Here is a 27,306-nt window from a genome sequence, read left to right as displayed (position 1 = left end):
CTATCAATTCACAAGAGATCCAGTCCCGGTGACTTAGAATCACAGAACAGCATTTGCTGCTGCCTGAAAAGCAGCAAACACACTGTACAGGAGGGCGTTTGGGTATGTTACCAAACACACCCGCTCTAAATGCTGGGGGTTCTTTTTTAATTCAGATGGAAAACTGGCTGATTCTCTTAAAAAAAAAAAAAAAAAAAAAAAGCTCTAGGAGATATGTAAGGCTATTCAAAATAAAAGGTCAGATAGTGATCAAGGGAACAATGACAAGGCAGGGAACCCAGCCAACGTAATCCCTGTGAATCAACCACCCCTAAAACCCTCAACGACTGGACCAACGACTAAGCCATTTGTCCCTGTTGCAAAGTCGATTCAAGGGAGGAAACTCTCTGGAATCTATGCAAACGAAGGGGAGCTACTGCAATAAAGAGGCTTTAGGACTTACTGGGGGGTGCTTCGGGGGCGGGGAGGGATGTTGGAATCGATAAAGAGAATTGGAGGATTTACAGGACTGCGCTGGTAAGTTTGGGGTAAGAAGCACAGGCAGGGAAATGGAGGGATCAAGGTGAACCAGAGCCAAACAAGCGTGGGGAAATGGAGAGAAGAGAGGAATAAACTAGGCTGGTCAAATGCGATCAGTATGTTTGTCTGGACAAGTTTTTCCCCTGATCACCACAGTCTGTACTATATTCGTAATAAATTATTTGAAGTATTTCCTGTGCGATTGCGCGCTCTGTTGTGTGCACGTGTGTGTGATCCAGTAACTTAGGTCAGTTTAGCCAGCAGGTGGGACGAAAGGTTTGGGGGGCCAGAAACCCAAGAGCCCTGCGGAGGCGCATTTCTCTGAGCACCAGCCCTTAGGAACAGGATCAGGCTGCTCACGCCGTCTGTGTTTATACAGGTGTTTTTGAAGCACTGTCAGCGTTAACCTGTGCGTGCATGTCTGTTGTGAGCTTGCACGCCGCCCTGCTACTGGTGGGGTGTGAACATGAAGTTAAGAAGCTCCCGCTTGTCTCCAGGAAGGAAGGAAACCTCTGGATCTTTCAGTCCACCAGATTCAGCTGCCTTTAATACTTTTCAGGGAGAGCAGCTGCACCTGGCCGGTATCTACAGTCCACTCCCCTTGTTCTACTCCCACATCCAAGCATGGTAGTAGGGATGGTGGAAGATACATCACAACTTATTCCCTTTGGTATAGGCTGGTTTTCCATTAGTTTGTCTATGAGCTTTTTGAACCTGCTGATATTATTGGCCCCTATAACTCCTGTAGCAGTAGGTTCTTATAGCGTGAAGTACTTTGTTTGTTTGTTTGTTTTAAATTGTTTACCAACTAGTTTTATCACATGCCCCCATTCTGCCATGGAAAGATTTGCTGAAGAACAGTTTTCCATTAACTTTATCCACCACCTTCATTATTTTTGTAAATCTCAATCCCTCATCTGCTCACCAGATTCTTCTCATTCTGCTCACCAAAGGGTGAAATCCCGGCCTTTTTAGTGTGTCCTGATGAAGCACTTGTTCCATCCCATAATTGTTGTCACTGAGGCTCATGCTACAATTTGTGAGACTGGCTTACAGGGTCTTGGCTGGAAACATGTCAAGCACTATGCCTAAATATAAGCCAGGATTCATTTCACAGGTAGCATCACTTGCTCACGTTTTAGGTGCAGCTCTGGGCTTCTCAGCAAAATGAAGCCCATTTTCATTCCAATGACATTTTTTTTCCATTCCAACCCATTTTAGCAAAGGAGTTTTGCTGGAGAAACGGCATCTTGCAGAGCAAGCCACGGAGCGATGGTGACACTCAGTGGCCCTGTAGAAAAAGTGCACCTTCTGAGTTCACATTTTTTCCAATTTATTAGGAAGACAGTGGTAGCAAAGGAACCTCATACACAGGTGAGTAAGCAGCACTGCTTAGCATAAGGATGAGTCTGCATACTGGGCCGTACAGGTTCATATAGTACAAGCATATAAATGGACATCTAGCCTACGTATCTGCATTTGCCTGCCTTCCCTTTCCCACACTCATTTACTCACTTCAGTCTGGAAGTGAGACCATCACCTTCAGGTACCTCAGAAGGAAAACCCTTTCTCTTATAGTGGGGAAGACTGGAGTTTTCATACAACACTGTCTGGGAACATGGCAGCTTGTAATGTATTCAGCCCCAGCCACCGAGAGCTAATGCTTAGATGTATACCATGGAGGTGCAAGGGGAGCCAGAAATCTGATTCAGTCCAGCCTCCAAGCCTGGGATGTCTTCCTGCTCAGAGAAGAGGTTGACGTTATTCCCAGTTTACTGGGACATATAAGTGGGATAAGTCTACACTGCAGTTACTTACGGGCTGCCCAGATCTCTGCTTTTGATATCCACAGCTTCCCACACATAGACACCAGCCCATCCACAGCCTCACCACATCATTGGATCTCTTCAACAACCTCCTGCCAGCCCTGGCCAGTCTGGCCGATCACCATCTCCAGAAGGAAGAAGCTGGACAGGAGGTGATCATAGCAACCCCAGGGTCTAATTGCCATTCTGTCCTGTCTCTGAGCAAAAGCTTATCTGACTGTGCCAGTTTCTAAGTCCTCCTCTGACCTCCCCAGACAAGTCTTTATATACCACCACCTCTTCCATATCCCTGCCCTACATGTTATTTCCTGCATGACTGATCCTAGTGTGAATCTGCGCTTCCTACCTTTACAAGGCTTCTCCAAGTTTGCAAGCTGAGAAAGTAGAGAGGCTGCAGCCACGTGTCTCCTCATCTTTATTTCCCATCCCTCAAAAAAAATGGTCAATGCATGCCAAACCACCTTTCTGCTCCCTGCAGAGAGCGGGAAGTTGGAACAGATAAAGGGAAGATCAGAATGCTTTGTCTGTGTGTGAGGAGCCAGCACCAGGGGTCAGTTACCTGTAGCGCCCTGAAGGCACCCTTCTCCTCACCACCGCCTTTAAGCTGTGAACTGCACATGAAAGGAAAACCAGGTCAACAAGCAAAAGCTGATACATATCAGTCTACTTCCAAATGTTACTGGGCCTGGCCATCAAGACAGTATCAACTACATTGCTTATCAATACAAGAGAGAGTGTGGGGATAAGCCCACAGTGTGGCAAGCTGTACAACGCAAGAAGTCACAAGTTTTAGACTTTTCTCAGGAAAGAAGCCTCTTTGAATGTCAAAGGTAAGCCACATTCCAGGGCTGCTACCCTTAAACTGAAACAAACCACATTAACAAAAGAAATCCAAGCATTCTTTAAAAATTACTTATTCATCTATTGCATGTCTTGGATTTAACTGTGGGTTGATACAAACACCTTGATGGAGTTATTTGAGCTTGGTAGAAAACTAACCTATAGGATAAGATGATTAAAAATTAGCCAGCCATCACATGTGAGTCTACAGGTATGCTTACCTTGCACAGAGACAGTACAGATCACGAGATGGATCCATGGAGTCTCACATGGTTCTCAGTAGTACCTGTTTTAAAAGTCTGTTATTGTCCTGCAGCTACAAAAGAAAAATCTAGGTCATTGTTTACCTCAAAAAGGAAAAAAAAAAACCTTGAAATAAACCCTAGGCTCTGTATATTGTCGACAGTCCCCAGTAACAAGCCTTACAATTCCAAACTACAGCTCTGCAGTTTTGTATTTTTTTCCTGTTTTGGGGGCAAAAAGTCAGAGAAATAAGGAAGGCAGATTCGCAAGTGATTGCTCTGTCTCCAAACCGGAGCATGTTAGTTGAGCGTACACTAATATACATGAGTTAGGAAAGAAGGCATGTGTCCAGGCTTCCAGGAGAGTTTGCAACTGAGTGACAACGGACACTCATTTGTCCTGTGTCCTAACTTCTCTCTGGGTGAGGGCTCCTTTCAGTTTTCCATGTGCCCATTGCAGAGGCTCTGTGAAAGCCCAGGAAACTGATCTCTTCTGCACCCACTAGAAGCAGCGTAGTCTTTCAGTCCTATTTGCGCAGTACTGGCAGATAACCACAAAGGGCCAAATAAGCCACACACATCAAACCTTTATGATTTATCAATGCTTCAGAGGATCCCTACCTGTTCATCGTACAAACTATATCTCCTTCATGTATAGATTTTAAGTATGCTATTTCTCTTTTATAATAGCACCCTAACAAGGTCAGAATCCATTTGGGGCCATGTCGTGTGCTTACAGTCCTCCTCCTTTTAAGGGGTCTACTTCTCACTCCTTTTAAGTGCTTTTCTTTGCAGAAAAATCACTTGCTCTCTGAGGTGCTAGTTACCAGATTGCCTGTTAGCTGCCTCCTGTACTATGCTCTTCAGGACCTTCTTTTTGGCAGGCTGAAGCTGCAAAAATTTGCAGGAAATTTCCCAGTTGCCTCCAGGCCATCTGGGCAACTAAGACTCACACAGCAGCTGTGGTGAGGTGATGGGAGGAAGCCTCCTGGCCATCTGCCAGCTACTCACACCCCACCTTTGCTTACACATAGCAAAGGTTCCTTTCTGGCACTGGAAGATGTTTCCTATGGATGTCACCAAGCACAGAGAGCACCTTTCTACAGTGAGCAGAACTGAGGAAGCATCAGATTGCCCACCCAGCACAGACTAGCCACTTACTGCGTTCTCTAATGTTTGCTCCAAGAGGTGAAGATCTCACTGACTTCTACTGTACACTCATATCTTAAGGAAGGTTGCCACACAGAAACTGGTTTTCAACCCTCTGCTTTGCCAGCTTCCTCATCCCCTCTCATATGCAGCTGAACAACATCGATCTGATTTGAAACCACAGCCCAGAAACATCTGTTTGTATTCACATTTCACACGCTTAATTTCCTTACTTACCTATCCCACGCAGGTACAAGGTGGCAAGACTTCCTATCATCAGAAGCAGAGGACTCTTGGTGGGCCTGTTTCTATTTAGATCTAATTTCATGGCCATCTGATGATATAAACTGTAGAAGAGACCCTTGACATATGTCCATTTAGAGGCAGGAGAGCCTGGTTCACGTGCACACTGAGCGCACTGGGTTACAGCCTTCAGTTTTTATTTATAACCTCCCTATCGACCAGATTAGAGGACCTTCCTCCCGAAGCTCCTTCAGTCCAGCCCAAATACCCACAGGAAGAAACTTGCCAGGAAGGCAACTGGGAGATTGTAGGGCTCACTTTGCTCCCTTGTCCTTTCCTGTCCATTGGCAGAGCACCATCGAACAGTACCTACTGACTCCCACGATGTCTTGGGAAGGGGCCATGCTAGGGAAACACTCCTTGGAGGCTCCTTCCAGTTCCTTCATATTTTTGCTGGCTTGAAGTCAGCCCTGTCCTATTTTTGTATCAGTTGTCCACAGAATCACTTGGTTCCTCAGGATTTCTGCCTCCCCTAAATGCTTGTTAGGCACTGCTGTGAGGCTTTTATTTTCTTTTTTTCCTGTCCCTACTGGACAGTCCCAAGAACAATGATGGGTAGGGGAGGAAGGGCTGGCTCTGCCCACTTTATGGACAGATCGTTCCAAATGGTCAGAGGAAAAATAGATTTACTGTCCTCTTGCATGCTGTGTTGATCAGGCAAAGGGCTGCTACACAGGCATCCCCCAAACAACCCTGGTCACATGATTTGCTTCACTTTATATTCCTTTTCCCCCCTTTTTTTCTCTCCTAGGTACTTCCTCTTTAGAAACATCATCAACTCCCAAATACACAGCCCACCTTGTTCACTTTTTCTCCATTGGTCCTGGGCTTGTTGACTTCATAGCCTTACTTCATATTTATGGCATGACTGCCCTGGTAACTTCTCCTTTGGCAATCAGCTATATAAAACTAGTACCCATTTTTTTCTTATCTAGTATCCCACCTTTTATGTGTGCTACCTTGCTAACGGCAGTGCATATCCTGATGAGCCATCTGCATACACTCTACTCTCCTGTTGCATGTGTTGCACCCTGAAATTCCTCGGATTGTTATCTTTTTTTAGTGGTGCCATAGGTAAGGATTTGCCATCTGGGTTAATGTCTTAACAGGACGGGACTGGGTGTTGCCAGAGCCTAAACAAGCACAGTGACTGAGGTTGTTGAATGACCCATCCAGGAGGCCTGGGCATGGGTAGTTGAAATGGGAAAACTGAACTCAGTTTTATGGGAAATGGTCATGTAAGTCAGAGTCCAAGACAGGGAGATGATGATCTTCAAAGAAAACAGGAAGGGCCTGTTACAGTCACTCTGCATTTTTTCGAAAAAGAAGAGGGGGGAAAGGAAAGTGATACCACAAATCATGCCTACAGAGACAGTAATTTCTGATTGTTTACAGGAAAAGATGAGCATTGAGTAGTGGCGCATGATAGAAAAGGTGATAGTAAAGAAGGTGTAATTAGGACTGAACTTATAGTTTAATGTGGGATGCCTGGACCATTACAATTCAGAGGGAGAGATGGCAATGAAAAGGACACCAACTGCAGAAATGTATACTATGTGTGAAAAATTTCTTTGCCTAACGGGGACATGGAGAAATACAAAGTAATAAATTAAGTAAGAGAAGACAAAAGCAGAATAGAAGAAAAGAGGAAGAGTAAGCAGGAGTCTTGCACAGACAGGAAAGAGGCATATACAGCAGACAGGAGGGTTAGGTCAACTAGGGAAAGACAGATTTGGCAACCATTAAAGTGAAGAGAGAAAAAACACAGGAGTGGACAGAACACTTGGGCAGGCAGAGAATTTTGGAAGAGGCAGGGACCTTTTTGGGAACAAAAGTGCTTGGGACAAGCAGCTCTGGCAGCAGTTTAGGCAGGCCACGGGGGCAATGGGGACTGGGACGTGGGGTTATGGTGTGGGCAGTGGAGGAGCAGGTCAGTGTGAAGGGGAAGCAGAGAACCAGGAATAATTGCCCCTCAGCTGCATGTTGGGGTTAACAAGGAACAGTACTTGGCCGAAGAGAGAGTGTCCCAGGAATAGGGGGTGGACCGGAGCCTTCGTGGGAGTGTTAGCGGGTCTCAGAGCAGGAGAAACCCTGAGAGAGGGAGGATCTTGGTGCAGATTATAGAGGGAAGGAGAAAATGAGGTATGTGAGAACAGGAGGGAAGGGATTAGGGGAAGCGGGGGTGGAGGGTGGTAGTGAAGGCACAGATACTAAAACCAGGCAGAGGTCTTAGGGCAGCTTGGCAACCAGGGCTTTGAGAGGAGGAGGCTAGCCACATTGGCAGCAGGTAGAGGAAGCAGGGTCTTCCCTTGCCCCTGGGTTCCCCACCACCTAGAGCTCCATCCCAATGTCCCTACTCACCCAAGAGGGCCCTGTCTCCCTTCCCCATCCTACATCCCCACACAGCCCACCTGACCCAAGTCGCCAACGTTCCCCTCTCCTCCTCTCTCTTATTTCCTCCCTCTGCTGCAGGATCCCCACTTCCAAGAAGGAGGGAGAGGGAGAGAAGTGAGTGGAGGAGGTTTGTTCCTGGGTCAGGGCTGGTTAGTTGTAGCCAAGTAAGGGGAATTTCCACTGCTGGATTTTTTTTTATTTTTTTTGGTTCGGTTTGTATGGCGCTGTTCAGAGCCCTAAAAGTATTATCAAGGTATGTATGTCCTGTTCTTTCTCAGCCTGTGACGTTGCCATCACCCTCTTTCACAGCCAGGCTATATAATGAGTTTTCATCCTTTTTGGATTCCAAGGCTGTTTTCCCAGTAAATAAGGAGTTGGTGTGTGCAGAGCGAATTCACCCACACTGAGATTTTCAGGCACCAGCAGTGAAGATGGTGGGCAAGCCCCCTGGAGACAGAAGAGGTGAATTTGCAGGTACAGTCAACCACACGCGGGATCGCAGTATCTTTTTTCTGCTGTCTCGAGCTGAGTTCAGGTCCACAGCTGGAGCAAACCTACAGGTGGGATGTGGATTGAAAGGTCTCTGCCTGCCTCGGCCACTCCTCCTAGTTAGACTGTGTCAGCCCCAAGGGCTCTACTGCAACTCCTGGCCTCTTGCAGACATGTATGCCCTTTTTTCATCTTCCAGGCTCATATCTCCTGGGCATCATTTGTTGCTCAGCCTGTATCTTGAGGGAAGAGCATCCTTTTCTAGCCCCAGCTCCAGGAGCACGCCTGCAGTGCAGGACCTATGACGCCATTCAGCTACTACCCCAGTCCCGGCACTACAAGATGGTGACAATCCAGCAGTCATTTACACAAGTGTTAGTCTACCCTATATCCATAGTATATACACATGATCTTCATCTGCTAGCTTTCTGAGGTTGTCTTAGCTAGCTGCTTGATCCCCTTCTGCAAGACAGGTGTATAGAAGAAGCTGTAGGGACATCAATACCCATTTGCCATGTCATCAGGAAGGTGAAACTGCTATAGCCTCAGGAAGATCATGAACAGTTCACTACATGGTAACATCTGTTAATGATGTCTTCTGTTTGCATTAAAGTTCTACAGCAGCTTTAGCTTTGCATGTCCTGCATGCACACAGAATCCATCACTGTCTCATATTGCTATTTCTTTTTATGAAAGGTAACTGAATCACTAAAAGGAGATTACAAATGTTTGCTTCCAAAAAAGAAAGCACAGGCAATAAAAACTAGCCCCACAAACACATCCAGATCTAGCCCTTCTTTTGTATGGCTTGGCAGACTTGCTTTTAAAGCAGTAGGCACTGAAATAAAATCCTGCAGCCCTCGATCTAATGGAACTGGGATCTAAAAGTGAGATCTGCAGGATCATGCTCTTACTGAGTTTCTAAAATAAGACATAAGAAATGGAAACAAACAAGAGGCCACACAACATGTGGTGAATTTGGAGGGGGTGTTATTTCAGTCTCACAGCCTGCCATTATAAGGCACTGTTATACAGTCCTTTTCTGTCTGGAAGAACTGGTAAAGTAGTTCTCCCTCAGCCTCCCCTTGCCTGTTCCTGCTCTTCAGTTGTGACAGAAAGATGATTCACATGGCCATGTAGTGAACCAGATCAGGGTTAAAAATGTCTTTTTTTGCTTGGAGTTAGGTTGCAGACAAACTGTTTTGTTAACTCAGTTGAGAAGGTAGCCCAGAGATGGAACTCGGGTAGGAGACAAAGACTTAAGCCACTATGGTGACCAAAAGCAAAGAATGTAACCATGACCTAAGTAATGTTTCTCTCTTTTTCAGGCATTAAAATCTGTGCAGACTTCATCAACTGCCAAGTCACTGCCTTCTTTCCAGGTTCCACATACTTTATTTCACTTGATCCCAAACTGCTGTGTATCAAGCCAGGTTTCACATAGAAACTTAGGGCATAGATCAAAAGAAATAGGGTGTGTCCAACACAGTAGGGAAGGGGAGAGCCAGAGCAATGAAGTTTTCCTTATGGAAGCAGAAAACTCATATTATTGGTTGCAGAGCCAGGGCATTCTACTAGGAACCCTTCTTCGAGACATCTGTGGAAAGAAAGAGCAAGAAAAGGCAAAGTGCCTGATAAATTTTTAGGAAGCTATCTAAGGACTAAGAGATCTTAGGGGATGAGTTGCAACATATTTTTGTCACTGACACAGGCATTTCCAGCTGCATTCAGATTTGTGATGCTGTGAGGACTGCACATGAGGAGTGTATGGAAATGGAATAAAAATAGATCCTTTTAACCTTCCATGGTATGCTCAAGCCTTGGTCTGCATTGAAATTGTACCTGGACTAGAAACTCTGCCCACAACTAGTACAGTAGATCCCAATTCAACCTGCAGTCCAAGAAGGCTCTACAGCACATGATGGAATTAAGTACAGAGCAGAGGTGGCTTGCTTTGCTTGCTTACCACCATCCTCTGCTCTGTTTCAGCTGTTCCCACCTTGGAAGCCTGTTAACACTAACCTGAACTGCAAGGGAAAACATATTCTCTTGCTGTGCGGTCGTCTGTAGAAACAAAACAGAAAGGGTGGTGAGGTGCAGAACTGCATGGTAACGTAATGCCAAGCTTCTTTCTCTTTAACACAACCATCCCACTACCTTCATTTTTTACTCTTCAGACTGTGAATGCAGGAACAGAAAAATGTCTACAGTGGGTCAGACCAACAGTCTGTCTCCCCAACATGTCTCCCATACAGCTGTAAAAGACCCTCTTATGCATCGTGATACCTTCTAATGCAAGGACATTTTTGTAAATAGAGAACCTTTCAGTAGTGTGCCCTGATAGCCTTGCTTTTTTACTGATAATTAGTATTTTCGTGTCGGATAACAATTTTTAAATTGTATGTACTAAGCACAAAAATTCTTGTACAGGATGGAGTAGCAAAGAGAGAGCATATTAGGTGACAGTATTTAGCTCAGTAAAGGCTGGATTAAGAAGTCTCTTCCTCTTCTTGACATGGTGTGGAAGGGGGAACAAGAATGGAATTCAGTATACAACATGTAGGCCTGTGGTGCTGCTTTCTAAATCTCCAGTGGTAGATTTTCCATTTTGTTCTCAAATTCTTTTTTTAAAAATAATTCTTAATGTTCCATCTGCTGTTTTGGCTCATGCTGAGCACAGAATAATCAGAGAGACTCAAAATGACTCCAAGATCTCTCTTCCATGTGCTGAGAGTTCATTTAGAGCTTTAAAGGGTAAGAAAATATTTTCCTATTATCCTCTGAGACACAGCAGCACCCAATGGATGATAGGATTATTACACTATATATGAAAAGCATAGAACTAAATTCTGCCTTCTGGTGGATCAGGGTGGCAATAGGTAATGCTGATTTTAAATAAATGCCTAAGTATTTTCAAGAGCGCTGAGGAGCTAGAGAAGACACAGTAAATTGACAGAGGAGCTTTCTTTCCACAGGGACATAGCTTGAAGCTAGAAGAAGTAAAAAAACACAGTCATTTTGAACATATACACACCACAACACAATCACGGTGTCAGGCAGTCTCATCTCAAGAACTGAAAAGCAAGTGATTCTGCTACTTGAATGTAGAAGTTTTGTACAGAGGAAACCCAAGCTTGGAGTTGCAGGAGGAAGTGCACTGGATTAGGGGAGATAAGGGAATAAGGGGCATAGACAGAACTGTGTCTGAGAGGGGGCGTTTAATAGTTACTCTTTGCCTATGTCAGTGAAATCTCACCTGGCTTATAGTAGTCATAGACATGCACTGTTGCTGCTTTCAGGTTCTGCACTTCAACATCTTGTTCCACTGAGATGTTAAGCTTCAGAGAAGTCTTATCCAGCTGGAGAGAAGAATAGAAGTGAGCAGAAATGCACTGGCCATCTCAAAGTCACCTACATACCAACTTTATTCCCTCTGCATCAGAAATTTCTTTCTCTCTGTTTCTACATTCTTCCACCCTCTTCCTCTTTTGCCAAAATTTTAGCCCACTTGACCAGCCTAGAGATGTGTATTTCTGATCTCTGAGAGTCCCAACGCAAAGTACTGCAGTTGCTACTACTTGAATGGGCAGCTCCCTGTGGTCTTCCTCTTACCTCTTCCAAGTAGATTGTGACTTTGTCTGGTTTTACCTCTGTCTTTTTCACCAGGGGTATCTTCTCCAGCTGTATATGAAGACAAGAGATGAGCTTGGTTAGCATCAGCTCATTGGCCTTCCCTGTTGTCTCACACCGAGTTTGGTATTTGTCAGTGAACCACTGCTGACTAAAGCACTTAACCGAGTCAGGAGAAGGCCTGCATTCCCCAGCTATAAAGACATTGAGATTGCTGGAAGTGCACAAAGCCTTAGAAAAGATTTTTTCGTATTTGGAACAAGTGTCCTTGAGCCATATTCCTACTTTCAGCACTTGTAGCAAAGGGAAAGATGGTTAGTAGAAGGCTATGATGGATCTTCCTGCCTCTCTCCTGGAACCCTGGAGCATGTCATTGAACAACTCCATGGGATTCAACACCGCTTTATGGAGTATCCCTACAAATGGCACTGGCAACAGCGGAGGGTCTCAGTGCACCCCAGATGATTCTAACTAAGTGCTTTTCAGCTCCTCTCTAACCTCTTACTGCATTTGTGATCCTCACCACTGAACATGAAAAATTGCACAATCAGTTCTTCAAGTGGAAAGTTGCCTTGTGAAATAGCCCACTATATCTGCACTTTCTTAGTTGAACCATTCTCCAGCGGTTCTTAGATGTTTGGATATTTCTGGCTGAGCTACATCTGGAAAACAGATTTTTGTATCTTCAGGGAAGGCCAGAGAAAAAAGTCTTACCGCTTCCACAGAACTCCTCACAGGAATGAACCCTGACAGCATCTCCACCTCCACCAGGGCCATGTTACTGGTCTCACGGTCCCCTACGTACCTGAAAAAAGGCAGGAGAGAAACACATTAGATGTGGAAGGCATCACAGCATTTCTAGGAGATACTGATGAACACTTCCAAACTCTGGACTGCTCTACAGTGATGTGAAAGCTCAGCAGCATTTCTAACTGATGGGAGAAAGGGACAAAAAATCACCCCCATCTACTTGCTCAATATGGAGACAGATTGTGCAGCCAATGGGTTATGGTTAATCATCATGCTGCCCTCTCCAACAGGTGGAAGTGATCTTTGATGTTACAGGTTGACAGTGGCAATGTTAGCATTGTTCTCTTTCAGCACAGTAGGGCATGGAGAATATGGACCGAGACACTCATCCTAGACAGATGCAGGCAAGTGAAATGTGGTTAGGGGCTGGAGTTTCTGCTGTCTGGTTCCAGCAGAGGTTCACACTGCAGGAGAATGCACCTCAGGGCTGGTTCAGCCTAGGCTGCCAAGTGTCCCCCAAGGGAGGAGTTCTGGCTCTTGGGAACACTGCCACCACAGGTGCTAGTGCTCTGGGGGCTGCTGAGCTGCTCCATGCTGACGGAGATAGTTGCTGTGGTTCTGCAAGCCACTGCCAGTGTGTTCCCATGCTTCTCCAGACCTTAATTCTCAGTTCATGATCTCTTTGGGATCTGTGGAGAAGAAGAGAGTCTTCCCCTGCATCTTTGTCTCCACAGACAGGAGGTTTTTATGGGGTTCTGGTCATTTCTACTGGGGCTCCCACCTCTTTCCACTGAAGAAGGAGCATCAAGGGATCTCATACCTGACAGACACATGGATGTCAAGCTGTTTCCTGACACCATCACATTCTCTTGGTACTGTTTCCACATCCAGGACAAAGACCTCTTCTGTTTTTGGTGGTGGGGTGTTATAGTACAAAGTGGTCTGGTGGGGGAGAAAACATCTCTGTGAAGTGCCCCAGAGCTTCCCTGTATGAGCTAAAGGACTACCTGTGCCTCCAGCTTTTAACAAATTGGTAACCAGTGGCTAACACAGTTGGCCCCAGCTGTACTTTTTGTTCAGACATGTGCTGTTTAACACATAGCATCAGATACATCTGCCAAATGTAACCCTCAGCATGGAGGCTCAGCTATCTGTGATCCAAGGCCTCATTCAGCACAACATTGTCTCATTCTTACTGAAAAATAATATTGTTAAGGTGTGAGAAAGTACATTAGCTAAAACCCTGCCCACAAGGAGAAAGAAGTGTAACTGCTAACTGTTGACATGATAACAGTTAGTAGTTCTAGGTCTCAAGAGGAAAAATACTGACAAAAACCCTTAAGAAAGAAAGAGCAAAGAATCAGAAGAGGACAGCTCAGCAAGAGGGATGCTCACACTCCTCCAAAGAGCAGCATAGGCCAATCTTCCTTCACCTGCCTGGTGACCGACTGCCTGGCCAGCAGGTCCTCATCAGATGTCTTATGCTTATTGACTATATTCAAGTGTAGCCAAGTAGTATGAGTCATAGTTGCCTCCTACATGCATTAACAATAAATAATTTTGTCCTCTTGTCTATACACTGCTTGCAGATTGTCTGTGAGCATAATAAGATATGGCTGAACAGAAGTGACCCAGTGAGGGAGGTTTTCACAGGCAGTGATTTGAGTGCTTTGCTGCATGAATGGCTCATAAGCAGACCACTATCAAAGCTGCCAGAAAAATAAGATGTATTCTCCTGATGGACCAGTTGTGTTGATAAGACGACCTTGGTCCTACATCACTCCTCATCTCTGCATGTGATAATAACCCAAAGAATATTATGTCAGAAGATATACAGTGCTCACCTCCTGAAGCAGAGACATCAGCAACATATGTTTGATATAGAAGCAGGTACTGTTCTGTATCTCATCACTCCTGACTTCAGATCTACTGATCTCTTAACAATGACATGGCTCTGTAGCATGGGACAGCAAAGCTGAGACATTTCTGAGAAGAAGATACCATAGATGGTTGCAATAAAACCATATCAGCAGAGTATACCTGAGCTCCTTCAAGCTTCACATGGTTCTGCCTAGAAAGCCAAATCCTACTCAGAATCTGAGTGCCTGCTTAGAGCCAAACCTCACTTGAATAGTCAGTGGCAAAACCTGACAGCTCTGTTCCTTAGATATACTCACCTGTACATAAACGCAGCCACTGCCAGTCGCCTGCACTGTGTACATCCCTGGGACTGCAAGGAGAGATGCCTGATGCAGGACCAACTTGTTGTTCCTGTGCACATGGAACTCCAGTGGAGAAGCCTCCTTGCCTTTCACTGTCACCTTTACATCTCTGATCTCCTGAGGAATCAGGGCTGCATACTGAGCGAGGGCCTGAAGGCTAACAACTGTGTCCTGAAGGCAGAAAGAGAGTCGCTTTGCTGTGGAGCCATGCAGTACAAGATCCAGCACACTAGGGCAGGCACTGCATGGAGAACCACACTCCTCATGGCCCTGATTCACCCTCTGACACAAGCAGGGTCTATGCCACTAAGTGCATAAGTAGGGTCTATGCCACAGGCAGCAGGATGACCCCTGCTGCCTGGAAAGGGTGGCACCTGAGCCCTGGGGTTAGCAGCCCCAGGCCCTGGGTAATTCCAATTACACCACACAGAAAAAGAGTTTGCCTATGGCATTCCCCTTCCCAAGCAGGGCTCATGTATGCCTGTCTGCAAAGGATGGATCTAGAGTGATGTGCACATGAGAGATGTGCACATCACTCCAGGCACAGTATCTCACTCCTTCCCCCATGATATTTCCTGGCTTGTTACCTGTGTGGAAGCAAATCCACCAAAGGCATTTCTTTGTCCGCTGAGCCAGTGCACAAGCTTGCTCACTGAGGCTTCATTGAGTGCCAAGTCTGATTTGGAGACATGAGCCAGGAGGATGTAGGCTACTGTCTCAATCATAGAAGAAGATTCTTCATTACTGGAATGTGATGTCAGGAGTTCTGCTGATGGGGGGAGAAACATGTGGAAGAGAAGAACAGTAGATCCCTATGAATATCAGCTTCTCCTGCCCTGGTACCCTTCGAGGACTGGCAGTTTCCTGTGCACCATCAGAAATGCATGTGCCTTTCTGGGGCACCTCAGAGTGCAGAAGCCAATCCCTCCTGTTGTTTTTGTACTCTGAAGGACCAGCCATCTATGATAGGCTCCGTTTCTTCCTTTGAAAGCACAGAGAGATCCAGGCCCCAAATCCTCAACCAGTTCCTCTAGGAAACAGTTCCCTTAGAAACTGATTGACTCTGAACAGACGCTTTTTGTTTAAAGTACAGTCCTAGTCTTATTCAGCTCTGTGTATACTTATAGCTACGTCCCCAAGCTACAGCATTTTTGCTGTTTCTGCATTTACCCAGAATAGTCTAACAAACAGGGCTCCCTGTGCTGAAAAGCTCTAGGACTCATTTCCAGTCAGTTGTATCTATTATACAAGAATTGGTCACCCTTTGAAGGAGAATTGCTGGCAGGCTACCAGAGGAGCAAGACTACCCAACTTATTTTGTTGGCATCAATATGCAGTGCATAGGCTAGGACAATTTAAACTAGAGCTGGGCTCCCACCTGTGGTCCAAGCTCACAGGCACTGAATGCATCTGAGTCTGGTTGAATGTTTTGCTGTAGTGATAGTAGGGGTTTAACCAAAATTCTGCTAAGAATTTAGCTTAATTGTGCCAGTGTAGACATCTTCTACAATGGTAAAAATGTGAAAACCTGAAATGCTTTTAAATTCAAAGTCAGTTTTCAGAACAAACCTTCACTTTTGAAATAAGAATCACAAAATCACTTGTTTGCATAAAAGCAGCATCAAGACTCTAGAATTTAGCTCAGGGACTCTATGGACTGATATTACTTCATTATGTTTATCAGAATGGAAGGTTTTTGCATGAGGGATTTGTGATTTGTTACTTCCAAGCTGACATAGGCAGAATAATTTTTTCACAAAGTGGTAGAAGGTGTCTTGGAGATGCAGCTACAGATGACCTAAAGATTAACCTTGGTTCTTTAAAAAGCACCAAACTCCTGATTGAGATCTGACTGTAAACCTGTTAGTGAGGCTAACAGAATCCCAGCCACCAGGCCACAAAAGGTGTCTCTAGCCAGCAGAAGATAATCCTCTCGGGCAGAGATTCTCCCGCAGGCAAACTGGCTGCTGATGGCGGCTGCAGTCACATCTTCAGACTCAGCAGGCAAAACACAGACACATTTAAACATGTGGGACAACACCTTCCCCTCACTTACAATTCTATTGCTCTTGCCAAGTCATTGCTAACTATTATCAGTGGAAGCAAGAGCCAGAGAAAACTATCACTTCACCCATAGGCAGTTTGTAGTGCTCCATGTCCTAGGGCCTTAAGGGGACATTTTCCAAAGTGCTTGGTAAGTGAGAAGCATCAGACTGACGGGACACCAGTGAGGGTGTGCTCCAGTCACTTTTTCCATATGTACTATCTCAGAGGCAGCTCTGAAAAAGTGTTGCACTCAGTGTGTGCAATTCTACTCCTTCCAGTTCGCCCACTAGCCACCCTGTGAAGCCAGCTGGGCAGCTTGAGTGGCTGTGCAGTGAACTGCACTCTGCACTGGTAGCTGGTCAGGCTGAAAAATCCTCTCTCCCTTTTTAGTTCTGTGTTATTTTTCAGTCCCCAGTCTACTTCACCATACTGCCAGATGAACAGATGTGGGGAGGAACTTACTTAATTAAGCCAAATCAAGTAATATTATTACCAACTGTTTAACCATAGACTTTGGTGCTTTGAAACCCCCACCTGGCATCCTCCTTCAGGACAGAAGTCCAGTTTTTTCCAAGTTAAAGAGAAAAGGAAGAACTGAGCTCAGCAGCACAGCAATAAAGATGCATCCACCCAAGGGCCCTGAGCTGAGTAGAGCAGCAATGGGGAAGCAGCCAAAAGGTTTGAATTCTGCAAGTAAATGCCCTGACCAGCAGCTGAATAGACATGGCAAAGCAAATTTCCTCTGCAAGTTCTCTTGTACTATGTATGAATTGCTGAAGAATGACAGAAGCACCAAAACTCAAGTGAATACTTTGACCACAAAAATTAAGCATGGATCACCTCTGCTGCTTTTGATTAGAAATTGTTTCCTGGGTCTGAGAAAACTAGAGACTTTCACAACTTCAATAAATTACCATTTTCTGACACAAAAGCCAATCTGAGAATAGTTAAATTTCCCAAACCACTGCAATTAAATCCTATAGATATCAGGCCTTAAACACAGTCATTATCTCTAGAACCCCAAATCTTTTAAACAACAACCTACCAGTTTCCTTCTCTAGCATATCCAGGAGCTGCTCTCTCATCTGCGTGTCCTTGCTCAGTGTGAAGACATAAGCCATCAAGGCCTTGACATAAAGGCTTGTCTTATCAAGTGTTACATTCTTGAGGCAATGTAAGGCATTATCCAGCATGGTGTCCTGAGAAAGGAATCCAAACCCAGTGAATTTCCTCTGACCGCTTTTTGCTGTGAACATCTGTCCCCAACCCTCAAGCATCCCAGCTACATCCTTGGTGTATTTCAGTGCTAGCATCTCTCTCAGGGCTGTGGAACGTGAAGTAGAGTGGAAAAAGCATCACTCACTGTGGGCTGAAAACAAAGATGCGACTGGACGTATCTCTGGGACAGGGGATTGTTAATACACTGGAGAATCCAGCTATAGGAAGTGTCTGGTAACACGCTGGCTCAGAACTGTCAGACCTGCATGCTGTGGGTCTCGGCTCCCAAGGGGGTATGACGTTGTTTTCAGAACTGAACCAGTAAGGCTAGAATGTCAGCCCATCGTGGCTAGAACAGTCTACACTTGGCTTGAAGATCACTGCTTTTATTTCAGGTCTGAAGAGGTGGGGAGTGTTGCATACCTGAAAGCTGATTTTTGTTTTCTCCTTTAGCTATATTGGTCAGTTTAATGAGAACTATTGCCTCTCCCTGCAAGCCCTGAGCCATTTTCAGAGACAATTGTTTCCTCTGCGATCAGTTGGGAATGTTCTGCTTTGCTGCAAATCAGGCCATTTATATTAAGAACTCCTTACCAAGTTAAAAAATTCCTATTGAGCTTACTGTGTACAAAGGCGAGACATGACCTTTCACCAACTCAAACTGGGTACTCCCTGAAACCACAGACCTGGGGAGAAATGAAGGGTGGAGCATGCTCCTAAGCCCTGCAAGAGTTCGGATGTGACTTACATTCTTCTCCAGATGGAGCTCCACCAGTGCAGCAGTGATATAGGCTGTTAATGAGATTGTATCGTCCACACCACCCTGCAAGTCACACAGACAAACATCAGAAAGGGACAAAAGCAACCGTTGCTTGCCTGTCACTGTATAACCACTGAAACTGCCTATGGATGGTGTGTCTGAGGGAGTACAGTAGCATGCCTCTAGAAATTCTTGGACATGTGGGGACTGAAGGAAAGCACTCCAGGCTCACTTACTGAATATCACGAAAGTCTGGTGTTGAGGGCAGCCTCAGAGACATATTGTGCATACAGCCTAGGTGTGCCTTCTCATAGAAGGGCATGAAGCAAACTGTTAAGCTATTTCTTTTATTAAATATGTTACAACTGGACACTTGAATAAAGTTTTTGTGATGCAGGATTTGCATGTAAGAAGCAATGCAAGTTTATATACAATTTAGCTGACTGTGAGAAGCTACAGGTTAATATGGGTAAACAGGCTTGCAGGAGCCTCTTTTCCCATCAGAGGACATTCATTCTTGGGGAAGCTCTGTTTGCATCTTCAGATATGAGACAAGACTACATCTAAAATGAGGAGGGAGATTTGGGCTGAGATGCTGAGAAGCATCGTTCACACTGAATAGCAGAAACTTTGAAGTGTAAGGGGCGGGTGGGGGGGACGGACACAAAACCTATTCCAAAAAGTTCTGTTCAAATAGAAAGCCCAAGATGAGAAATTAATGAAAGTCAGACAAGGATGAACAGTCTACATGTACACACTGGTTTTATTTTATACTGCATCCAAATTTTAAGAAAAAAAGTGTAACTCTTTGATTTGCTAAAATAGCAGCCTGTTTTCTTTTATAAACCTGCCTTGTATTTAATATGGGCAACTTTGCAATCTGACCAGTTTCGATTATTCTCACTTTTACAAAGACAAGGAACTCAAGTACTGACATACTGCACGTACACTGTTTGGTACCTGAGCACTAGGGCACGTTCACCAAGAGTTTGGTGCATTTCCAGCTACACTGCAGGGATCATTTTGGGGATGCCAGGCTCCAGGAGAAGTCATACTTTTTGGGCGGTGGAGGGACAACTGTGTCTTCAGATAATCCCATATTAGAGCACATAGTCAGGCCTATCTGGAGAGTATTGTGCATCATAAGACATGAGAAGAGGAAGAATCCAGTCAGGGTATTCTAGACAAGCACTAAAATATAAAAATATTTATCCCCGTGCCCTTGAAGTACCTTGGCACAATTAGCCATGGTGCCTTTTGGCTAGAGTAAAAATGAAGAAAGCCTAGCAGATATTAAAACCTCACATAGAGGAAATGCCTGCTGTTTTAAGCCATGCTTTTTCATTCTGCTCTGGGAAGCTGCCTTGGCTGTGCTAGGCCATGGGGATATTGCTTTGTGCTACTGTGTACAGTGTACACAGTACTACTTCGTGCTACTGTGTACAGTGGAAGATCCTGAGGAAGCAACCCTGTGCCCCACATTGTGTTCCTCCCACTCCCACTCCCAGGTCTGGCAGCCATACCTTCAAGTCATTATTAAAAAGCTTCCCCACGCTCTGGAAGCAGCCACTGGGCAGCTGGTGCTTCTGCAGCCAGAGCAGAGCATTGTGCACATGATCCTTATTGATGTAAATGTGAGAGCTGGCTTGCCCAAAGGACCTGGCAACAAAAGCTGTCAGCCTGCGGGCAGAGCACAAAGGAATCCCATGTCACAGCCAGGAGCTGAACAAGCAAGGACAATAGGTTTGGGATGACAGTACCAACTCTGGTCACTCACCATGTGTTGCCCTGCTTGTCAGCTTTCCCAAAGGCGCTGTAGGAGCCATCATCATGTTTGTAGAGCAGCTGGCGCTGGTAACCTATGAAGACAAGTGCCAGGACACAACTCTTTGTGTGAGGGCCTGTAGCATCGCAAACTGTATCCTTGCTGTGGGAGGAAGGCTTCACAGCAAGAGACTTCACCAGGTCCTACAGTCAGAGACATTGAGGCAAAGCTACCACCTCACAATTCCCTGTGCATCCCACAGCATCAGCGTGACAAGAAGCAGTTGCACAGCATCACTGAAGTGTGCCATGCGGCTGCCCTGCGTTACTGGAGCTGCTACGTGCAAGTACTGTGGGTATCTGCCTGGCTTGTTTGCAGAACAGTGACATGCTCGCCCACCTCATGTCTCCGCGCGCCCCAGGGAACCTTCATGGGCACCTTGCTGTCAATAAAACGAGCTGTAGGAGTGAGGAGAAAGGTTTTTCCTAGAGGGGACCAATATGAAATCCTGTTTGCTTTTCAGCACTTCTGCTAGCCCTGTGGGGACTCAGGAAAGCACTTTTTATGGGACATACAGAAAGCGACAAGCCTTTAAGCTCTGAGGGCAGAGTGCTGTCCGCATCTGTTGGCTCTTCCTCCACACAGCCTCACAGTTTACCCTCTACTTCACCCCTCTGCTGCCGCCATTCGCTTGGGTGTGCCCCCCTCTCCCAGATATCTGTCCTAACTCACAGTACAAGAGAGAAAGGAGGAAGGAGAGGGAGTAAAATCCTATCCATGGGAGGCTGCTGAACTTACAGCATAGCAGGATAAGGAGACCAACAGGCTGGAATTTGAGGCACATATTGCAAAATGAGACACAGACACTGGCACTGTATTAAATTCAGATTATATTGGACAGAGCTGACATGCCTTCACAATACATGCCCTAAAACATCGGGAAACACTAAGCTACCAAACTCCTATCTACCCCAAAAGGCCACTTTTTATTCCAATTAATAGCAGCTGATGCCCTGTTTCCACAGGGGACTTCAATCTGCCTTGGACTGATAAGGGAACAAACCACAAGCATCACGTAATGATGAAGATTGTTAATTACCCACACCCTTCTCAGAAAAGCAGGCTTAGTACCTCAATAACAGGCAGAGACAGAAGTCCTGCTTCTTCAGAAATGTGCTTTTCCTTCCATGAGACATTTCCCTTATTCTCTGTCATATCTTCCTTTGTCACAGCTCTGGCAGTGCTCCCACTCCTGCCCTGCACCTCCCCACCAGATCAGTGCCCCGCTCTCTTGATTTATAGCACCTTCATTTTGCAGCAGAAGGAAGAAGGACAATGTTTACCTGTTCTCAGGAATGTCAGTGCTTTATCTTCAATTTCTGGGTCCAGTTGTTTAGTCTTATTCAGGTACTGGAGTATGAAGATGTTTGGTGCAAACTGAACCATGTTCTGTTCACCACAGCCAAAGGGCATCTCTAGCAGCCGGTCTAAATTTTGAAGTGCTGGGCCCATGATGTCCCCTTAAGTTTGAGGTGGAGCGGCAGGAGAAAGGAAAACCACAGATATTCAGCAGTATGAAATGAAGGGACTGCTGCCTTCTCTAAGCTCTACTGGGATCCTGGAAAAGAGCCAGCCCCACATTGAATGGAGATGATTAAGATTTCTGCTGACCCCTCCTAGATTAGGCCAGCACAGAAAGGCCAGATGTCACGGTTCTGGGAGGAGGGACAGAATGCGAAGATGAGGGGATCTGAAGAAAGGTGAAGAGAGCTGTCATTCCTGAGTGGGTATTAAGGAGGGAAAAGAATTATAGAGGCAAACTACATGGAAATCTGCAGGGGTGGTTTTGGTTCACTTAGGTGAATGGCAGGGACAGACGTCAGAGAAGATACTCCACCACTTGGGGATCACCCAGGATCATTCCTTATGAGAGGAATAAATACTGAAAAAGATTACTTGATCTGCATTTCTGAGGCCAACATCATGCCCCTGACAGTTTATCTCATGAGGAACTGGATCAATGCGTCATTAAGGCCAAAGCATTGTGCAAACTCTTCCCCCTGGGGACCCAAGAGCAGGGAAAGCCTTTCTCACCAATTACAGAGAAAGTGGCTCGGCCAGATCCCTCCAGCACTTCTGCAGGTAGCATCAGGGAGAACTCTTCAGAGACAGTGTTATCTGAGGAAGGCAGAACCCAGAAATTTATTCTGTGGAAGAAGTATCATACAGAGGTGTAACATCCCAAGGAGACCCAGGTGGGGCTCAGTGTGATGTTGAGTCACAGCAGCCGAGACTTGCAAACGACTGCCTCAATACAGGAAACTTTGCCAGGTAGAAGACAGACATGGACAAACTATAGTGGTTGTTCTCCCAGGCAGGGATGGTGCTACCAGCACTTGCTCTCTGACAGATTCCCCCCACCTCTGTGTATTTGCAGTAGCCCTGTCCCTTCCATCCTACTCTCATGATCAATAGCAGTCAGGGATTTTTGTCCCGTACCTGCAGCACAGAGAAAGGCATTTTGGGTCTTCTCTTGTAGGACACCTCCTGGCTGCGGATGGAGAAAGGGTATTTCAGATAGGGAAGGCAGGAAAGGAAGTCACCATGCCTCAGCAGGCCTGTCTGCTTCCAAGAAGAGGGGGCTAAACTTCCTCTTATCATCTTGCGAACTGCCTTAGGGGACAACTCACTGTTCCCAGGTGTTCTCCACCCTGAGTTCTGACTAACCTTCACAAGCAGAGGTTTTATCACTGTGTCTCTCTCCCCTTGCAAAGGTGTCACAGCAATCCTGTTATCACACAGATCGTGTGAATCTTCTGCCACGCTGCTCACGGTGACATTCACTTTGCCTGCAAGGAGCACAGAGGCACATCGCTGAGCACTTGCAGCAGACAGCTGCATGTACGAGCATCAGGACCGGACATGCAGAGGCAGGCAAATTCCATCCCTCCTCCCGCTAGCTGCCTCAACACATCCCTCTGCTCAACCTCACCCAGCCTGGTAGCTGTCACGTTCCACTCAAAGGTTTTTGCTTCGTTGGCACAGAGGCAGCTGGTGAACGAGCAGTCTGGACAGACATCCACCTTTAGTTCTGGGGTCTCTGTGAGAGTGGTGCGCACCTGGGTGTGGTGGGGTGTACAAGCACACATTAGCATAGTGTTAGTACCAAGCACTGCACAAAGGAGCAAACACCATGGGTCATGAAGTGCAAGGCTGTGCTTTGTGGCCCAGATGCCAGTATCTACGGCTCCTGAGAAGCTCATAGCTTCCCTTTAGGCTCGAGTTTTTGCTCTGACAGAGGTGTGTAATTGGGGGAATACTCACCTGGATACAGTCCTTAAGGTAGTTGAAGACAGTGGCTTTTAGGCTGAAAGTCTCTCCTTGGATCACAGAGTATGGCAGTGACAGGTCTACAAAGAAAGGCTGGAAGACCTTAAGAGTGGTCAGAGAAGAGAACCCAAAGCCAGTATCGGCAACACAGAAGGTGTTGGCGTTCCATTCTGTGATGGTGTCAGGTACAGCAACTTGGACAGATGCTTGCCCATCATCCCTACAGCAGGAAGAGAGAGAGGACAGCTTGCTCAGAAGCAGTCAGAAGTCTCCAGGGTCTCTCTGGGGAAGGCAGGTAAGAGGCTATTACCAACCCGACAGAGACCAAATCCCAAATCCAGGTCTCTGGGAAAAGTGTCCGTGGTTTTGGTTTCCTCATGTTATCAGAGTGAGGTGCAGAATCGCTACGGCCAACATGATTTTCTGCAGAAAAGCAAGTGATACCTCAGAAAACAGCATATGTAGATCCAGGTGAAATTAGTTCTTCATTCACAGGCAATCTAACACAAACCATAAATGCTTTGTGACACAGAACAAGAGTGGGCAGAGTTGGATTTTCAGTGAGAATCTGACACAGTGTCTGTATCTTTGAGGAACACAGCTTTAGGGAGACAGAGTTCAATGTCTGAGGCTCAGTCTGATAGATCCAGCAAGTTTGGTCTGGATCCAGGGGCAGGCAGCATGCTCAAATGGAGTTGCACTCTTTTAAATAACCTGTGAAAGTGCTGGTGGAGAGCATACTACATTTTCTGTGCAGAGTGTAGAACACAGGGACAGCCAATAAAGCACAGAGATCTGAGCTTTTATCTGTGATTTATAAATCCATTGAACTGGACACAAGCTTCGTTCCTCCCATACATAAACAAGAAACACTGTAGGATGGAAGTCAGCTATCTCAACTGCTGGCTGGCCAGAACTGGGAGAAGAGAGCCCATTCAGTCAAGGAGATGGACATGTCCGTTCCTTACCAATATTGTCTTTTCTAAGATACATCTTTTTCTCAAAGCCAGGTAGCATACAGGAAACTGGTTTCTTGATTCTAGTATTGGTTAATATTTTCATGCGCAATTTCTGGGAAAACAGTGAAGAGAGTAAAGCAAATCAATGATAAATAAAAAGGAATGAGGAATATTGAAAATATCTCATGACAACAGGTATCTTAAGGGGGCTGGTAGTAGCTGAAACATTTTTAAATGCTGTTTGTTTATATACATATGCATAGACTTACAGGCTCAGACTCTGGCCAATGCATGAGGAATGGAAACCAGCTTCTGAGGAATACTGGGGCCAGGTATTACTTCTCATAAAAGTAAATTTCAACTTTATATGCCTAACGCTAATAAGCCAGAGTCAAACGTCATATATCCCATGAAAAACTTCAGAGAAAAAATTCCAAGATTTAAATCTCTACACAATTTTAGAATGGAAAGATCTGACTGGCTGTTCACACAAAACTGTTCTTACACAAGTTAGTACCAGTCCTGGCTTAGAAAACTGATGGAGAACTCAGTCACAACTTAGTATAGACTCTGCTTTTGTCTGAACGAGACTCAAACTCTTAGGGCCTGTGCTTCACGAGGTGGAAATATTGGACTGAATGCACCCTCACGTACATGGACTGAGAAGAAGACATCATCACACAAAAGAACGCATTTGATCCTGTGAGCAATCCTTGCTTTGATTTAATGGTCTGCAAGTCACTCAGAACTCTTCTACTTTCTTAAAGTGCCAAAGCCCTTCATGGAGAGTATGGGTCCTCACCCTTTCTGTGGAGGCTGTACATGCCTGTAGATTTAGTCATGTGTTACAGGACAGTCATCTGTTCAGATATAGTGGGATTTCCTTTAACTAGCATCCAACATAATCTAGGAGTAAGCATCTAGAAGTCAGCAGAGTACCATGCCTTTGGGGGGAATCAGGGTTTGTATTTGTAATGTAGAGTTCTGTCAGCCTGAGAAGCCCATGCAATTCAGACTCCATTTTGGGTTGTTTTCAGTGTGTTGTTACCCTCTTCTCCTATTTTGAAGTGCTTTTACTTGCATATATTTCTTTAAACAGCATTCTGTCAGAAGCAGCACTGCTTGGGTTTCAGTCAGCAGTTAATCTTTTTCTGGCTATGGTTCTTGTTAGTGGATTAGCTTATTTTGTCATTTGTCTTGACAGTTATCTATAAAGCCAAATTGAGAAGGACTTCTTTTTATTAAAACTGCTTTGAGGAGAAGTAACAAGAGACTCAATGAAACACAGAGTAAAGGAGTTTGCAAATAAAATAATAGCCAAAAGGCAGTTCGTCAAAATATGGTGAGGTACTTAGGTCTTACTGGGATATTCTTGCTACTCACCCTTTGTAGATATGGTAGCCTAAACTAAGTTTATTCATTTTTACACTGTCTTTCTCTAATCAAGTGGTTTACACTATACTTTTACTCGCAAGTTTCATTTTTCCCCGTAGTCGCCAAATGAGTGTGGCTACACAAATGAACAGGGCACAGATGACATGTAGCAATGAAAATCAGGGCAGCTGAAGTTTGCTAAGAGTAAATTCTTGTAGGCATTCAGAGTAACATACTGGCAACTGCTGGCTCAGGAAAAGTTTGGTACAAGTGTAGAGACTCACCTTAAACAGATTAAAGACATCAGCATCACTTTGGTACCATGGTGCTCCCATCAGAGTCTTTTTGTGGGGACTGGACTGCTGGGGCAGACAAGGGTATGCCTCAAAGTCTTCCAAGTGATAGGGGAACCCTCGTCCTCCAATTGTAAAGCTGTCATCAAAGACTTTCTCATACAGCTGCAATGGAAAAACAGAGGTCTCCATAAGGAACTGGCCAACGAGCATGAGTATGGGTCAAATATCTGGATTGTAGCCCTCTATTATACTTTGTAAAGCTTTGCAGTTGAGGAAGTCAGCACTGGCCTAGCTTATACTAAAGGACATGAAGCCCAAGGAGCGGATGTAGGCAAGTAGCTTTTGGTGTGCAGACTTTCACCTCTGACAGTTCAAGCCTTTTAACTCTATGGTGCAAGATTAGGATAAAACGCATGATTCAGTTTGAGCACAAGGCATTGGCACATCTGACTTACATATTTAATGATTACTACTTTATGTACCTGTTAGTAGATGATGCAAGTGCTCTGCCCTAGAACAGCATTCCTGTAAAACGGAACACCAGATCACACGGTGGGTCCTATCTAGAGGTGCAGCAAGTCCCCCTGGATTTGGTGAAGCTTCTTTGTAACAGGTTAGCCTGCTATAACATAACTTAGAACTTTGCATGAGGCGTATACATGTGTATTATCTCTGATACACATTGTGGAAGTATGTTAGGATTTTAAATTCTTGCAGTACTTTTTTTCTAAGTCTTAAATTCATTCCTCTGAAACACACGTCTGCTTTAAGGTAAGTTCCTTCAACCCTTCTAGATTCTCAGAATGCCAACAAAATCCTGACCACTTTTCACCAGCCACTGTGCACTGGGTGCTGTCCCCTAGCTACTCTCTTCTAAAGAACTGCTCAGGTGCTCAGCCTGATCTGTCATATGGTTACAATTCAGCAATCTTTGGGGCAGAGGGATAGGAGGACCCTACTGGGGAAAAATTCCATTTCAAAGGTTTAGCCTCACTGTGTTGTGGAAGATGGAAGAGCAGAGAGACAGGTGAATGTGAGGAAAGCTGCTAAGCACTCTCCCTCCAAGTGGAAAGCACCAGCATCTCTTTGAAGTTGCTCTCCCTGCCTACTGCTGCAGTGCCATGCAACATCCACCACTCTCCAGGCAGAGGCCCACAGTGCAGAGCTGATGCATGAGGAACATGATCGCCACAT

At 45.4% G+C, this 27,306-nt stretch overlaps 1 protein-coding gene across 1 annotated transcript in view; it reads right to left on the bottom strand.

The window, feature by feature from the left end:
• Positions 1–9,779: 9,779 nt before the first annotated feature.
• LOC309588996 (alpha-2-macroglobulin-like protein 1) overlaps positions 9,780–27,306 on the bottom strand; it is a gene marked incomplete at both ends in the record, with an annotated part of 31,023 nt that continues 13,496 nt past the window's right edge. Inside the window, 20 exons of the mRNA XM_082308831.1 lie at positions 9,780–9,826; positions 11,019–11,121; positions 11,375–11,443; positions 12,107–12,197; positions 12,963–13,084; positions 14,320–14,535; positions 14,952–15,133; positions 17,456–17,609; positions 18,377–18,451; positions 19,912–20,068; positions 20,166–20,247; positions 21,497–21,673; positions 22,248–22,331; positions 22,653–22,704; positions 22,881–23,002; positions 23,146–23,272; positions 23,478–23,703; positions 23,798–23,906; positions 24,452–24,554; positions 26,101–26,274. Coding sequence (XP_082164957.1) covers positions 9,780–9,826; positions 11,019–11,121; positions 11,375–11,443; positions 12,107–12,197; positions 12,963–13,084; positions 14,320–14,535; positions 14,952–15,133; positions 17,456–17,609; positions 18,377–18,451; positions 19,912–20,068; positions 20,166–20,247; positions 21,497–21,673; positions 22,248–22,331; positions 22,653–22,704; positions 22,881–23,002; positions 23,146–23,272; positions 23,478–23,703; positions 23,798–23,906; positions 24,452–24,554; positions 26,101–26,274 — 2,472 coding nt within the window. The remainder of the gene's footprint in view (positions 9,827–11,018; positions 11,122–11,374; positions 11,444–12,106; positions 12,198–12,962; positions 13,085–14,319; positions 14,536–14,951; positions 15,134–17,455; positions 17,610–18,376; positions 18,452–19,911; positions 20,069–20,165; positions 20,248–21,496; positions 21,674–22,247; positions 22,332–22,652; positions 22,705–22,880; positions 23,003–23,145; positions 23,273–23,477; positions 23,704–23,797; positions 23,907–24,451; positions 24,555–26,100; positions 26,275–27,306) is intronic.

The sequence above is a fragment of the Platalea leucorodia genome (genome assembly GCF_965183815.1).
Source record: "Platalea leucorodia genome assembly, chromosome: 4".
In the NCBI taxonomy this organism is placed as follows: Eukaryota; Metazoa; Chordata; class Aves; order Pelecaniformes; family Threskiornithidae; genus Platalea; species Platalea leucorodia.
This window is presented reverse-complemented; position numbering and strand designations above follow the sequence as displayed.